General features: G+C 35.0%; 1 protein-coding gene across 1 annotated transcript in view; it reads right to left on the bottom strand.

The window, feature by feature from the left end:
* grip2b (glutamate receptor interacting protein 2b) overlaps positions 1 to 17067 on the bottom strand; it is a 136432-nt gene extending 119365 nt beyond the window's left edge. The window contains exon 1 of the mRNA XM_058759408.1: positions 16932 to 17067. Coding sequence (XP_058615391.1) covers positions 16932 to 17067 — 136 coding nt within the window. The remainder of the gene's footprint in view (positions 1 to 16931) is intronic.
* Between the last annotated feature and the right edge of the window lie 418 nt (positions 17068 to 17485).

Genomic DNA, 17485 nt, shown 5'->3' with positions numbered 1-17485 from the left:
CCTGAGACTCACCCCCCTCCCAACACTTGGAAAGGTTTGGACCCCCATCCCAAAAGCTTGTGTGAAAGTGGTGCATTGCACAATACCCTTGATCCTGCGTCTGATGACCCCCATCCGGCACTTAAGCGAAATGGAAAACATATCCTCCTCTTACCGCCTCCTCTCCTCTTCAGCGACTCATCGTTGGAAGGGAAAAAAAAGAGAGGGAGAGGGGGAAAATAGCTCCAAAGCACTGTGGAAGAAGTCACATGGCACTCTCAGGAGCAGTCCGCCACTCCACAAAGGCTGGGAGACGAAACAAGAAAAGGCAATTTCTCATTCTCTACCTCTCTACACGTTACATCCCCATTCTAGCTGAGGAAAGTTGTGGCGCTCTCAGGCAAGGCGGCATCTGTCAGAATGACAGAGCGAGTGAGGGAGTAAAAAAAACGAGCCTGGGAACAAACGAGTTGTTTCGCGCTCTTGCCAAAGAACACCTCGGCATCTGAGTGCTTCCTTGTCATGTCTTTGGATCGGTACAAGAATGGTAATCAATATTTATAACTCCTCATCTTTCCCGACATCACTCCCTCCTTTTGCGGTATTCTTCTCCTTTTTTTCCTCTCAATTCCTCCAGTGCGCTTCTTCCCTTTGTCTTTTTTTTTTTTTTTTTGCACTCTTGATCACTTTTATCTGTCTCTATCATTTTCTCTTTCCAGCTCAGCCAGTAACGCTGAAAAGGTTTTGGGAATTGAATAGAATTATTCCTCTCTTTTCCCATATTGGAATTTGGCTATAATTAATCACAGCAGCGCTGAGTTTATCTCTCCATGTAATACAGTTGTGGTTAAGGGATGATCACAATACTCCACACAATGCATCAACTTCATAATGCTCCTAATAAGTGAAGCAGTGTGGAATAGATGTATGGAGTAGGGCTGAACGCAACTGCACTTTGTGGTTACACAAACATACACTTGCTTGCACTGTGCTAAATATAAGCACGGCATACAAGTTGCTAACCACAATTGTTGTAAACCAAAACAGCTTAGGAATCTCCTTTTATTAGTAGAGTGATATTTCTGAATACTGACAGCTTCTAAAATAAAATGCTACCCAGAGACGCATGACTTTTAATCATGATTTAAGGAGTTCCCCTGGGCTCTGTACTTGGCCCAATTAAATTCTGGAGCATGGAAGGTACGAGTTGGGATTTACATAGATTTCACACAGGACATACTTCAAATTTAGGAGAGACAATGACCATCAACATTAACTGGCAAAATAAACAAATCAAACAACATGAGTTCATGTAGCATGGTGTATTCAGCTACACATTAACTTCATATTGTGTATTAACTACATATTGTGATATTAGTGCTTATTACTAAAGTTTCTCACCTTCAATTTTCAGAATTTTTTGTATTGTTTCCTCATTCTAAGACAACTACACATAAAACACACTACACAGTTCTTCATATTTAATGAATGTACATTTGTGGTGCTTATTAATAAAACATTAATGAGCGGCCTATGGAACCCCATATTCACAGCGCCTTTTGATGTGTGATGCTTACCTGAAATCTTACTCATTACAAGTCCAGTCCAGATACACATTATCATGCAATATATCAAACGCATTTCATTTTCATACCCATGCATAATGAAAAGCAATAAAGCCATGGCTCACGAGACATTAAATATAATGATTAATTGATATTTCACGCATCAAGCTCAGACATTCATTTTTAATATTACATTACTATTGTTGGTTTAAATCTACACCGTGTGCTAAACTGAGAAACTAAATGGTGGATGTCAGTAGATATTTTCTATCATCTTATGACAGTACACTTAATTCCATCATGCTCATCAACACAAATGCCCAAATATTTACTTTTTTTTCCAACTATTTCACTGACTTTAAAAGAAATCTAAGTTATGAAAAAGCTTAAATTCACAGACTATCACAGTTAAGCCATTGCACATCTCTACAAACAGCGGTTAATCAATCAACTTAACCTCGGCCATTATTTGCAATGGGATGTTCTGAGCAGAGCCATTACCATTCCAGACACTAAGACTTCTGTTATGCCTCATTATTAAGGAAAACTGGATCTGCTTCATCTAGATGCTACAAAGAGTTAAAAACATCATTGCCTATGATGCATTTGCAGTCAGTTAAAAGCTTCAGGCAATACATAAACATAGTACTTCACACAAGTACGTAAATGCAGATGCAAACGTTTCACCAGTGAATTGAAATATAATGCATGTAGAGCCCTTTTTATATGAAGCTGACATTAAAACACTCTCTATTATCAAAGCATAATATGCAAAGACATTTAGATGAAATTTTTGTATATTTTGAGCATTATCTTTCCCTCAGACCTGGAGGTGTGACCCAATTGAATTGAATTGAATTGAATTGAATTGAATTGAATTGAATTGAATTGAATTGAATTGAATTGAATTGAATTGAATTGAATTGAATTGAATTGAATTGAATTGAATTGAATTGAATTGAATTGAATTGAATTGAATTGAATTGAATTGAATTGAATTGAATTGAATTGAATTAGAATCAAATCAAATCAAATCAAATCAAATCAAATCAAATCTTGCAGAGCAACAGTCCACAACAGCAAACCAAACTATGAATTTAAGGCAGATTACAGCAGACATTTCCTGAAGTTTTTCTTTAGAAAGTGGAATTGAATAAGAAAAAAAAATGAGTGTCGTACGTCAGTTATGAAAGCAAATTGTCTTTGAAAGATTCTGCTGTCAGTACGCCCACTTCTCTCATTCTTTTATGAAAGTGATGGCCCTGTTTCATATCACTTTATTAAAAAATAAACCATTATATAACACAGTTGTTCAGTTCATAATTAATTCTACCTCTCCCCTGAGTGCAACACTTGACAAACAATAGAAATGAAACAAAAGTAAATTAATCACTTGTATGAAATGTAAACCATGTAAATTCTTTTCATAATCACTTCACCAAGAGGTATTTCACACAAGCTGTGATATATTAATAATTGTGTTTTTGTTTTCACTGTAAGGTAATCCATCACATTTCCATCCGTTAGTGTTAACTGCTAAAAAGGTGATGAACAGCTTTCTTTCTTTCTTTCTTTCATTCATTATTTCTTCCATAAAAAGCAAACTTCCAGCTTTCCACACTACAGATTTTTTCATACAAAAAAACAAACAAAAAAAAAACCTTTTGGTTCCACTAGAAAGATTCATGAATTTCACAAAACAACCACCACTTCAAAGATTTCACTGTGTTCTGTGGTAACCGGTTTTCTATTTTTTCGTCTTTTTCTCAAAGAAATGCAAAAGGAAATATAGATGTATTTTGATCTCTGGGCTCGCAGTGTAATTTACTCGTAAACTCTGATTAAAATGCATGCTTGCCGCCCACCGCAAAACAGACCAAAAACTAGGCCATTTCCAGAATAGCAGCATCCAGGCCTATTCTGTGCTACATAATAAAGTTGCCAAATAGAAAATGATTCAACCACTAATAAAGCATGTGTGTGCTTTCCCTGAGCATTTATTCTCTCTCTGAATACAGTAGGCCTAAGCGATATAGCTACATTGTAAAAAAAAAAAAAAAAAAGAAGAAGAAGTTGAGCCAACTTAAAATTTTAAGGCAACCAGCTTCAACTTGAGTTTGCTCAACTTATTTTTGTGGGAGATTCTCAAATTTTTGTTGTATAAACTTAAAACAACAAGTTGAGAAAACTCAAAAATCTGCTGAAGCTGGTTGCCTTAAAAGTTTAAGTTGGCTCAACTTTTTTTTTTTTTTTACAGTGTACACTATACGGTATTTTTCCACTAGAAAGATTCATGAATTTAAGAAAACAAAGGCCAAGCTTTGCTTATTTATTTGTATTTTTTATTTATTTCTTTTTAAGTTAACTTTTTTTCACAGATTTTACCATTTAAAAATGTACACAGTTTTAAGGTAACCAGATTGTCTCTAACATTGAAATATGTGTGCTTTTTATTTGCTTTACTTAAATGTGAAGGAAGATTCTGGTTCTGTTAAATGGACAGTTTGATCTGATTCACAGGAATCATTTAAATGATTAACTCTTTTAAACTCTAAAACTAATGTATTTGTGTTAGTTTAAATGGTGCTATTAAAATGTGAGCACTGTCAGACAAGAAAATATCACATATTTAGGAACTTGACCAAAAAAAGAAAAGAAAAAGTGTTTAAAAAAAATTGCAATAATGTTGTTAGTCCTTTTGTGCATATTTATCTTTGTCTGCTTTCCAACTTGTACACTTGCTTTATCTTTTCCTCTTTTCTTGAGGCACTGGTCTTGTACACCAAGATCAAACCATCACACTGTACACAGTAAACAATAAAAACACAAGAAACAATAGTTTACTCCAGGTCCTGAAACAGATGCAGCATCATTTGGCTAATGAGGATGGCAGTTCAGCCCACGTCTCTGCAGCAAGGACGCAGTGGTAGGAGGACCGTCGTGCTGCTACAGGTCCTGCTTCAGCACTGAGACTATCGGCTATCAGACCTAATGGAGAAAGTCTGTTCGGTAATGATATGGAGGAGCCAAGGTGAATGTTACTGCGACTCCTTGATATTGATCTAGGATTGGCCAAAGCTGATTTTGGTGGAAAGTCGTGTGTGGAAGTTTCAAAAAGAAGCTTATTTTCAGTCTAGCCACAAATTATCGGTTTCATAGAGTTAATTATGTATAAATATGCATAATATATACAGTCAGTACTTATAATATTTTGGTGAATTAACTAAATGTTATGTAAAATAATAGTTAACAAATCAATTACACCTATATATATATATATATATATATATATATATATATATATATATATATGAAGAGTTCAGAGGCAAAAGCCTCTAAGTGCCATCTGAAATTTTCTTCTAAAATGAACATATTTATCAGGCTCCTATATTTATATTTAGTTATTTCACTTAAATTGCATAGAGAAGGACCTATGCATTGCCATTAGAATACATTTACTGAACTTAAACATAGGAGCCTGATAAAAATTTTTAATTTTAGATGCAAATTTCAGACGGCACTTAGAGGCACTTTTGCAACTCTTCATATACAGTATATATATTAGTGCTGTCAAACGATTAATCGCGATTGATCGCATCCAAAATAAAAGTTTTTGTTTACATAATATATGTGTGTTTACTGTGTATATTTGTTATGTATATGTAAGGGATAATCAATGGCTAGCTGTGCATTAAACGATTTGAATGCACGACGTGGAGGCGAAGAACCAACCGACGCGCAGCCTCCGCGAAGTGCATTCAAATCGTTTAACGCACAGATAGCCGTTGATTATCCCATTTATGCCATGGTCATTTGCCAGCATGACGGTTATTTTCGTCTGTATTACTATTCAACTGTCACTGTATGTTACTATGGTTACCAATGGTTATAGGAAGCGCATTAATATAGAACGTGATTAAACTGACCTGGAACTACCTGTACAGTTCAACGAATTTAAATCAACACCTGCCAGCCAATCAGAATCGAGCATGCAGACAGACCATGGCATAAATAAATACAAACACATGCATGTATATATTTCAGAAAAATATGTTATGTTTATATATTAAATATATTTATATATAATATAAAATATAAGAATATGAACATATATAAATGTATATACATGTAAATATTTTCAAAATATATGCTGTATGTGTGTGTATTTATGTATACATAATAAATATGCACAGTACACACACATATATTATGTAAACAAAAACTTTTATTTTGGATGCGATTAATAGCGATTAATCATTTGACAGCACTAATATATATATATATATAGAGAGAGAGAGAGAGAGAGAGAGAGAGATGATATCACCACATTTCCCCAGTTGATTGATTATGTTAAGAATTGCTAACTTTTATGTTCTAAAAGTTTTCTAAGACGTTATTTAAATAAACACTAATTTGCATACATTTTCAGAACAGAAATCTGAATATTGGATAAATCCAGGTTCAGGTTTAATTTTGTTGACATATTAGTCAAAGTTTTTTTACAGATTGAATTGTGACATCTCTTTTTATTACTCCCTAGATCAGAAAATACTGTCACCAGTCAGAGAGAGAGAGAGAGAGAGAGATAAAAAAAGTTTGGTGTTTGTAAGTAATACTAAAGTGGAGATTGTTGGTTCAGTGCAGGAGAAAAAAAAACTCATTTTAAGAAAATGGGCCTTACAAGTACAGGTAAAGTACAACAAAATAAACACTTAAAAGTATTTTTCTTTCTACTAGTCTGAAACAACACATCATGAAACGCCAAACAAGTTTATGCCTGTAGTGTCTCGGTTTAAAATTAAATTCAAGCAAATCAAGAGTTGAATTCAAATTAAATTCACACTTCAGAAACTTGCTTCAGAAAACCTCCTCCTTCCCCAGCTCCATATGTCTAGATCTGCTACAGGGTGATTTCACGTATGTTATTATGGGGGTTATTTCATATATGTTATATGTGCAGCGGCAGTATTTCCTACATGCTCTCAGCAGCATGGCTGTGGGTGCATTAGTAGCAGCAGCAGCATAGCAGATCTATTCTGCCAAGACCAAACACATTAACATTACCATGTATATTACCATGCTAAACTCTCTGACAGTTGTCATGACAAAACTTTCAGTAAATTGTTGATATGACCACATTGACTGACACCATCGATTGAGAACAACTTGAACTAAATTAAGCCGGATGATGGCACTACTTTTTTTTCCATAGAGCTGTCAATCGCGAAGCTCCATTCTTCTCTTCACTCGATTCATATTCAGGTTCTCTACTCATTCGTTCATATTCCCATCTTCATTTATCCCTGAGCTAAAAGCTCTGACGCAACTCCATGAAACTGCAATTAGACGCCAATCTGTTGCTTCTATAATACATTCTGGAAATGTGAGAATTATTGATACACTCTGAACTGCCGTCATTAACAACTGGATGTGAGGAATCCTAAGGAACATCAGAAAATAATTAAAAAAGGGAGACTTCAACCGCCCCCAACCAATCAACACATTGCCACCCATACAGACTCTGTTTGTTCATGCTGTCGGCTGGTTTATTGAATTCCCTTAACAAAAGTTGAACATCAGAGCAGAGATCAGTCGTCATGTACAAGAGCTGGATTGCTCTCGCGGTGGGTGAATCACGGCTCTTTGATCCGAGCTTCTGGCTACTCGCTCCCTGCCACCACGACAAAAGAGACTTGTGGGATTCTGTACTTCACACCGCAGAAAGACAAACAGAGACCTGGAGCCTAGAGGAAGATCCCAGTGTTTTGTATAGGTGCTTCTTTGAAAGTGATCCTTTTTGCGAAAAGAATTAAAAAGATCGAGAAGAAAAACATAAAAGAATGAATGGCGAATGAAGTCAACGTCTGTCTGTCCAACAGAGCACCAAGATGCTACACTATTTATGACAGGAATGATTATGAGAAATTGTTTTGGCACTTTTTTGGATTGTGCAACAAAGCTTCAGCGATGAAGACTTTGAAGCTTTGAAAGTGTCAAAACGTATTTCATAAAAACAACACTTTGAGACTGGATCACAAGGAATTTGACAACTAGAAGAAGCGCAAGTCACATCTTCATCTTCTTGGGTGCATTTTAGAGGCTGACGGGCGTATTGTGTAACTGCTAATATCAAACAGAGAAAATTCATTCATGTGGGTAGATAAAGGTGTCAGTTGAACTATAGTCAAGCTAGTAGTTAGCTACACCGCAAGCTGCTAATTAAGAGTAGCTAACAGTGAGCAATATCTTTTAAAATATAAAATAAAAATCATGTTAAATGAGATGTCAAAAAGAGTTTCCATTGATATATCAATATATTTTACAGACCTGAAATGCCACTGAATCAGTGATTCCTTTTTGAATCTGTTAATTTACAACTATCCAAACAAACCTACTGAACAAACTGGTCAATCAAATTGAATCAAACTTTCCAACAACACACATCGAACCGATACAATAGAATTAATCAAACTCTCCAATACTACACACGAGAGAGCTATTTGAGATAAACCAGACAGTGAAACTATCCAAACGAATAAACTGAAATGAATCAAACTTTAAAACAATGCATAGAAAGTTCATTAAGATTATTCGCTTAAATGAATCAAACTTTCCAACACAGCATGAGACAGCAGATTCGGATGGACCGTTTCACTAGAATGAATCAGACACTAGAATCAAAAAGACAATAAAATAGCAATGTAGCGTTTGGTTGTGCTAACCAGTAATCCTTACAAAAGTAGCTCATTACTAGAAAAGCTAGAAAAAAAATTGTACTGTCTCTACTTTTAATTACTTCCAACACTGCAAGTGTCGTGATAGACACTGCTGGTTCAATTATTAGGAAAGGGAAGTTATATTATACCAAGACATGGACATGTAAAGGTCATCAATTTAACTTTCTGTGGGAATATGGAAATTTGTGAATGAAACCATGGAGAGATCAATTATCACTTTGAAAGGGCTACAAAGTTCAGTAGATGAGAACAAAAAGCCACTGAATCAGTGATTCACTTTTGAAAATCTTAGTTCATCTAAATTAACTAACTGAACAATTCAACCAAAATGAATCAAACTTTCCAGTAACACATAAAAGAGAGAGTAGTTTAAAACAAATTGATTCAATAGAATGAATCAAACTTTCCGATACTACACATCAGAGAGCAATTTAGGATAAACTGATTCACTAGAATGAATCAGACTTTCAAATACTATAAACAGTGTGACATTAAAATAGCACTGTCGCATCTTGGTTGCACTAATCGCTTACTACTAACCATTAAAAACTGAGAAATGTAGTGTCTCCACTTGTACTTTTGGTACAGTTATTTTAAAAAAGAAGTTATTAAACCAAGAAAAGGACATGTAAAGGTAATCAATTTAAAATTATGCGGGAATATGGAAACTTGTGAATGAAACTACAGAGAGGTCAATGATCTCTTTGAAGGAGCTATGAAGTTCAGTAGATGAGAACTGAATAAATCTGCATTGGTAAACCTTAGCAGCAGCTCTGCACTAACGCTGAAGAATGATACAAAAGAAGCTATTACTCCGAAAGAATTTTGAAAGCATATGGTTAAGCTCAAAATTCAAATCAATAAGCGTGGCACATCTCCAACACTGCCCACACCTCAACAAACTTGCCTACAGTGAAGTAAAATACAGGTAAATACTGCACAAGAAACTGATTTTAAACACGTTTAGGAGAATGTTTTTGAGTCTTAACTATGGACACTTTTATGGACTTTTAATGGAAAATTTTAATATTGTAGTAAATTGTAATAATAATAATAATAAAAACATACCTTAAAAGGAACATAAAAGTGCTCAAGGTTGAATTATTTTTCAAGCCACTGTTCATGCCATTGCACTACAAAATATAATAAAATTCCAAAAACAAAACAAAAAAACGTGATATTAAAGTCAACATTCAAGACTGCCGGAAATGAGCCATGACATACGAATAGGGTTAATTTCAGAGCTACGATAATATCGCTTCAGTGATTTTATCTCTGCATATAAAGGCGCTGAGCTCTAGATTTAAAGTGCTGATCTTCTTGTATTGAATCACAGGAGACATATAAGGTCAGAGAGTTGCTACCAGAACCAAATGCACACTGAAAACATACTTTTTAAGGCCTCAAACCTCAAAACCAAAATAAATCAAAAGTGATTATAAGAACTGCTACGCAACACGGCAAACGAAAAAGGACATTCGATTTCCAAGCTTCTTGAGCTGCTTTTTCATCGAGTCCTCGCAGCTTTGTGGCATTTTGTTCAGGAGTGAAAGGACAGATGACAGGGGGCTTCTTTTACTAGCAGGATCCTGTAATCCTGTCTCGCACTTCCTGCGGCTCACAGTTATCGCTCAGGGAACAAGTTGTGAGTGGAGGAACGAAGCCACTGTGTTCCTCCAACAAACTTTAAAAAGTAGCAACGGTGCAGATTTTCAGATTAGTTTAAAAAAAGTGGTCACATAAACTAGTTTAAATCCATTAATTCTATCAAGAATTAGACAACTAATGCAAAAAATGAAAATGGGTATCATTTGTCGGTTGTCAATGTTGACACCTCTGGAGTGCTCGGATACATCTAAATATCCTATAATTATATTTAAAATAATTATATTCAAGCATTTAATTTCAAATGGCAGGAATAATCCATTTATAGAGCACAGCATCCGAGCTCTTGAAGTAAATATACAAATCAATAGTTTCTGAGGTGAACATGAATAAATGTTAGGGTTCCTGAGGTAAATATACAAATATCACTACACAAACAAATTTCAAGACAATATTAATGACTACAGAGCATATGCTTCCATAAACACCGCAAGAAATTATTGCTGAGTGACTATTTCCAAACATGTGTCACAACAGGTCTGTGTCAACACACAGTAAGCGTTCCTGAATGAATCAGTGTTTTTGAACATTTAAGTAAATGATTCAGTGAATCATTCATAAAGACAGTCACATAGCCAAATGTTTAATCCCCGAATGAATCAGTGTTTTGAACGAATCATTTGAAAATGCATGACTCAATTAATTACTTTATAATAACTTATAAAGACAGTCATTTGGCGCCACCTGTTGGCGTAAAGATGTATCTTGGAAAAGCCTGAACTAGCAAACAAAAACGATTATTCTTCAACTACATAATGTGCCAGTGTATGAATATTTTGCTATAAACTTCTAATATATTGTTTTTAAGTTATATTTTTATACGCAATATTACTTTTGCTTCACGAACGAAAATATTTCCAATCAAAGTCACAATTGGGTCTGTAGTGCAGGGCAACACAGTAAGTGTTCCTGAATGAATCAGTATTTTTGACATTTGAATGAATGACTCAATGAATCACTTTATAATAATTTATAAAGACGTCGTTTGGCGCCACCTATTGGATGTATCTTGGAAAAGCCTGAACACACACACAAAGAAGAGCGTTTATCAACTAAATGTGTCAGTGCATGCATATTTTGCTATAAACTGTAAAAAATAAATAATTAAATAAATAAATAAAAATCATTAGGTGTGTTACTTGCTGTTTCTTTGTAATTAATTGTGAAATTTGCAAGCAATTTCTGAGTAAAAATTTGTTTCCGATATCTTTTTCAGTATACATGTTGAAGTGCTACAGACAGTTATGGCTCCAACAAATATATTGTTATCCAATCTAGTCCATTGATTTTCAATCTTTTAAGCTTTTGTAATGGACAGGCAACATACAAAGTGCAGGGGAACAGGAGAATAATTCTAAAAGCAATGAATATTCAAAAGTGACTTAATTAAATACGGCGAACATTCCATTAACGCACTTCTGCGGATTTCATAAGCAGCTGATGCATTCACTTCATAAAACGAGGAACTCAAGGCCACAAATATACAAAATAATGGTTGAAATACGTGAATCAAAGCCTAGAGAGAAAAGTAGAGTGAAAAAACATGTACTCTGACCTAATTTCACTCGAGACAAGCTGGATATGACTGGTTAGGATTGAATTAAGTCAAGTACTTGCAAATGAAGCTCTATTCACGGTTGGTAAGAGATGACACATTCTTGCCTTATTTATCTACAATTTTTGGCTCCATTTTGGGCACAAAGGCAACTGAGGTGGCACAATTCCTGAGGCTTTTAATCAAGAGATCTCTCAAACTGCGCTCAAATTCCAAAATCTGGAATTAAACGCCACAGATTTCCATTTAAACAAATATTTCTTATTCGTGTCCCATTTTAGCTTCTCCTAGACAGGCATTTCAGGAGAAAGTCCTGAGTCGAAGGTGAAATTTCAATAACTGAGAATTCAAAGTCTCCTGAGGTATGAAAGAGCAACCCCCGAGCAATAAAGAAACATCTTGCCTCATCTTAAACCTGATCAAAACCTCCTTACCTGTGAAATAAATCAGATTTAATATAATATTATAATACAGCACAGCTATATAAAACAGGATTACTTATTTCCTGCAGCTCCAAATTGCAGCTAGCATTCATCATTCTACATTTGCTGTGAAATCAAATTTGTTCTGATTTCTTCCCACAAATCTTTCAGACGCCTTCGCCATTCCCATGATGCATCAGAATCCTGCCTTTTTTTTTTCCAGAAAGTGAATGTTCTGTGTGATGGATACGATGACATGTCTGAAAAGATGAGGCGACAGAAGCAGTGTTGTCTTTTCTCGATGTGTAGCGCTCATAAAATATTCAGGATACTGTGTGGAGTGGATTGTATTATTATACATTGTGTTTTTGTGGCTATATGAGGGGAAAAAAATACATGGTCATCCACTACGAGGGAGCGAAGCCACACTGACACAAATTTGAAAACTTCAAAGGTCAAAAGGCAGCATTGGATTTGTGTCATATCGGCCTCTGGCTTCCCAAGAGTCCCTGGTCTCATATTGTTTTCTTTGCTGCATGAATTCACAGGATCATTGACCTGAAGAACTAGTAAAATGTACAGCTTAGACTGTGAACAAAAGGAACACAAATCCACTGCAGTGCAAGAAAACATACAGTTTGCCTTCAGAACACACTGAAAATATTTTAATAATTTAACTGAAGTAAAGCTTTTTTTTTTTAGTAACAGTAATAGTTATTTAGCTAATTTAATGTAACATATTTGAATGTTTTTAAACTATAAAAGTTCAAATACAGTTCAGTTTTGAGCACCATACATCATCACACACCAATAAATAAATAAAAACACACAAAGGAATGAACTGGAGATTTTCTATAAAATAAACTAATACAGTGTTAATAAAAAAGATAGCTATTAGACATTGGCTGGAATGAAGTGTGACATTGCCAAAGCATTTTTATCTGCCATTTTCTCTACAGGAACTGTTAAATTACTCAGTAACGAGATTAAAAACTGTGGAGGCTGCAAATTAGAATCAAGCGCTCCTAAAAGTCAACTGAAAAGAGAAAAGCCTCATTTGACCGTTATTACGGCTGATAACATTACTGTAAGATAACAGGGCTGTTCCTAACACGTTCATTATATGGTGCTGTGAATGTATATATATTAACTAAGTTAGTAAATTTAACTTACCTTGGAGCAAAAGCAGTCCAATGCAAAAACAATATGCAAGAATTGTATAAAAACAGGGGACTTAAGTAATCCAGATTTCCATCTAATAAGCTGCTTTATGTTGACTGGCTCCATTTTGACATTATAGTAAATTATGTTAATATGATTAAGTCATATATATTCATATAAACTACAGTTTTTGTTTTTGAAGGAAATTAATAGTTTTATTCAGCTAGGATGCATTAAATTAATCAAAAGTGACAGTAAATACATTTCTAATGTTACAAAAGATTCCTATTTCAAATAAATACTGTCCTTTTCAACTTTCTATTCACAGATCCTGAAAATAATTGATCACGGTTGCTGCAAATATATGAAGAAACAACTGTTTTGAACACTGATAATAATAATAATAATAATAATAAATGTTTCTTGAGCAGCAAATCAGAATATTAGAATGATTTCTGAAAGATCATGTGACACTGAAGACTGGAGACTAGATCACATAAATTACATTTTAAAATATATTCAAATACAAAGTAGTTATTTAAAATTGCAATAATATTTGACAATATTTGTTTTTACTGTATTTTTTAACCAAATAAATGCAGCTTTGTTGAGTGTAAGAGACTTTTTTCAAAAACATTAAGAAATATCACCAACCATTTACTTTTAAATGTATTGTATTTATAAATTATTATTAATACAGTTATAAAAGTATATCACATAATTTAAATACACATTTTTATAATCTCATGTTTTTGAAAATACTCCAAAGTTGTGTAAATGTCTATATTAGTTACATGGATTTTTGTGAATTTCATTCAGTTTTACATTCTACTGGTTAAATTCTAATTCTGCATTCTGTTTGCTCCTTAAATGGCATAATGCAACAGTTGCTAATTCAGGATTGGTCAGTAACATTTTAAGGCGGGGCTTAAGGGCTCAACTAGCATCAAAAACGTAAATCCAGAAATCTCTGAACACAAAAGCAGAACAAAGGTTTTCTTTGTGAGTCTTTCTACCTCTTACAGCTCTCCTTTTGTAAGGTTAGGGAACAGTTCCCAGGTGCACTCGGTGTGTGTTCAGAGAGATGGAGTATATTTAGCACCCAGCAACCGAGCCGGAGCCGATCGTTCTTTCTTTCTTGTCACACTGACTTCATCCAAGTTACAAGAAACCGAGTCACTTCGGCTGCCATATTTAGACTTCACTTTGCTGTAACACAGTCTATTTTAACCTAGTCTGAGCCGATCGGCACATCAACTGGCACATTGGAGGCTTTTTAAAACACAGTGCCATGACACAGCTACATTTACAGCTATAGCGTAGAACAGCAATCGGCATTGAATCAACGCAGGCCTGACTGGAAACTTGTACACAAGGCATTAAAATGCGTTCCAGTTTGATGCAAAATTCCCATCAGAATAATTCACTGCTATTTCAGGACGGCGTGACTATGGAACAGACACAGTGTCACATTGAGCAATGATATAATAGTGATACCTAATAATACAGTTTTGCTTGTAATTACAGAGTGTCGCAGGGCGCGAGACAGCCTCCCCTGTGTGTAAACGTGAGATGCCTCATTAAAGACGCAGGGCTTCTCGCGAATACATCTGAGAGTATATTCCGCCAGGTTTTAAATAATATATAACATGTAAAGCAATGTAATCTTCCTGGAGTGAATGGAAGATGAAATATTTAAAAACTGCTCGAGATGTAACATATCTGATGTTGTCTGAAGAAATGCTGGCGAGATTGCATCATTTCTTGGAGAATTCTTGGGGTTGAGTTGGAATATGCAACAAGAGTTAAAAACAAAAAGAGATGCGAACAATTTCTTTTTAATGGGCCTATAATTAGGCCTATAATAGACTGTGCATTATACACAAAAGTATGGAGGCCCATTTCTGCCACAGAATAAAAAATACAAAGGTAACTGCAACTTTTTATTTCACTATTCAGGCTGTGTTTCTCATAATACTGAGAAGAAAAAAAAATAATCTGAATTGCAAGATAAATATTGTGAGAAAACAAACTAAATTCTGAATATCGTGCAATTGTGATTTTCTCACAATTTTGAGTTTAGTTAGCAATTCTGACTCCTTTTCTCGCAAGATTTTACATCTCACAATTCTACTTTATCACAGTTCTGAGTTCACATTTCACAATTCTGAATTTATATCCTGCAATTCTAACTTTACATCTTGCAATTCTGACTTTTTCATTTAATTTCAAGTTTACATCTTGCAATTCTGAGTTTACATCTCACCGTTCTACTTTCTCACAATTCTAAGTTTAAATCTCATAATTCTGCGTTTATATTTCACAATTCTGACTGTTTCACATAATTTGGAGTTTACATCTCAATATTATACTTTCTCGAAATTCTGAGTTTACATTTTGCAGTTCTGAGTTTATATCTCACAATTCTGAGTTTGTATCTCCTTTTACATGTGATCAATTAAGTTTACATCTGACTTTTTTTCTCACAATTCTGAATTTATATCTTGTAATTCTGAGCTTATATCTCATAATTCGGACTTTTTCTTGCAAATTATTAATTTTCTGACCTTATATCATGTAATTATCTATCTATATGTCTCAATTCTGACCTTTTTTGTGGGTGAATTGTTTGCTGTTACATTATTTTGCTGTTACCTTATAACTAAATAATAGATAATTTTTCGTATCATTTTAAAATTATTTTAATTAATAGGGTGCTAATACAACAGACAAAAAACTTGCAAATGTATTCCTTCTTAGTGAATTCCCCTTACATTTTATTTGCAAACCTTCAGTAGTCCTAGTTAAAGGGATTGTTCACATAAAAATTAGATTTTAATCACCCTCATGTCGTTCTAAACCTGTGTGACTTTCTTTCTCCTGTGTAACCCATAAGAATATATTTTGAAGAATGTTTTAGCTGTTTTTGTCTATGCAATGAAAGTCAGTGGGGTCCAAAACAACATTGAGTGGACCCCATTAACTTTCATTGTATGCACAAAGAAGAAAGAAATACTTTTCAAAATATCTACATTTATGTTCTACAGAAAAAAGGTAAGTCATACAGGTGTTGGAACAACACGAGTAAATGATGGAATCTTCATTTTTGGGAGAAAAATGCTTTTAACCAGATGTTAAAAACTTTAAAATTAACACAAAAAAACAACAGCAACATGTTACAATCAATTGAAACTTTCATCACAGGAGATGAAAGGTGATGTAGAAGGAATGATTCAGTTCTCCAATCAATTTCTAACACAAAACCAACCGTACAAACTTAAGTGTCTTCAAAATTCCTCTAGATAATAATGCACCGGTCAGTCCTCCTGTTAAAACAGCCATTATTCATGCTAGTCATAACTTAATGAAGAGTTATGATCTTTACTCAATTAATATCGGTGTGAAGCTTCACTGATCTCTGAAGACCTACCAAATCAAAGCTGTAGAATGAACGATGATGAGTTGAGCTGATAAATGAAAGTCGAAAATTATGATTGCGCCACACGGAAACATCCATTTCATCAAATATTTAAAAGCCTAATACAAAATCAATTCTTCAGGAACAACATTAGGATCGAGAAACCGCGTCCTCCACATTAAGTTCAAGAGTTTCACCATTAATTCAATCGCTCTTCCCCTCAGAGGAAACAAGATGATAATTGAAGCCACACTGACAGAAAGAAGAGGGAGAGAGCGTATTTTTCTCCTCAGTGTATGTGGCGAACGCCACAGGTCAAAGTTAATATCAAACCCACAAAGCAGTAATGAAAAAAGGATTAGAGTGGGAGGAGGGGGAGACGGAGAGAGAGACAGAGCGAGAGAGAAAGTTTGCCAGGGGTGGTCTTACCGCTGATGCAAAGGCTGAGAGAGCACAGACTCTCCTCGCAGGTCTCCGGGCTTTCTGCCTCCCAATGAGACCCTCTTTCCCTTTTCCTGGGAGACATCTGTCTTACGATGTTTAAAACCCGGTTCACTCTATCCATCCTTCCCTTAGCTCTGCGTGACCGAATGTCCCACGATTCCACCCCAATGTGTCACATTAGACACGGAGAGTCTTCTGAACGAGCGCGTAGAGGAGACGCTCTGGCTGCTAGGATGCTAAATTTACGTCTGTTTTCGTTTGATTTTTTTTTTCTTGCTTCTTTGCAACAAGCCAAGAAACGGGAACAGAGGGGGAAATAAATAGAAATATATCCCAGTTTGCCTCTCTCTCTCACTGTGAAGCTTTATCCCACTGCTTCCACAGCACAACTAGCAGTGAGTTGATCTTTTTTTACCTCCCTCCCTCTATCCAGCTTGCTCTCTCCGACTCGCTCACTCTAGCTTTCATCTTTTTCACGAGGGTCCTCTCTAATCAGCTAATAATACCTCATTAGAATTGGGAGAAATTGGGGAGGGTTA

This window comes from Onychostoma macrolepis, chromosome 22 (genome assembly GCF_012432095.1).
Source record: "Onychostoma macrolepis isolate SWU-2019 chromosome 22, ASM1243209v1, whole genome shotgun sequence".
NCBI classification, from domain to species: domain Eukaryota; kingdom Metazoa; phylum Chordata; class Actinopteri; order Cypriniformes; family Cyprinidae; genus Onychostoma; species Onychostoma macrolepis.
This window is presented reverse-complemented; position numbering and strand designations above follow the sequence as displayed.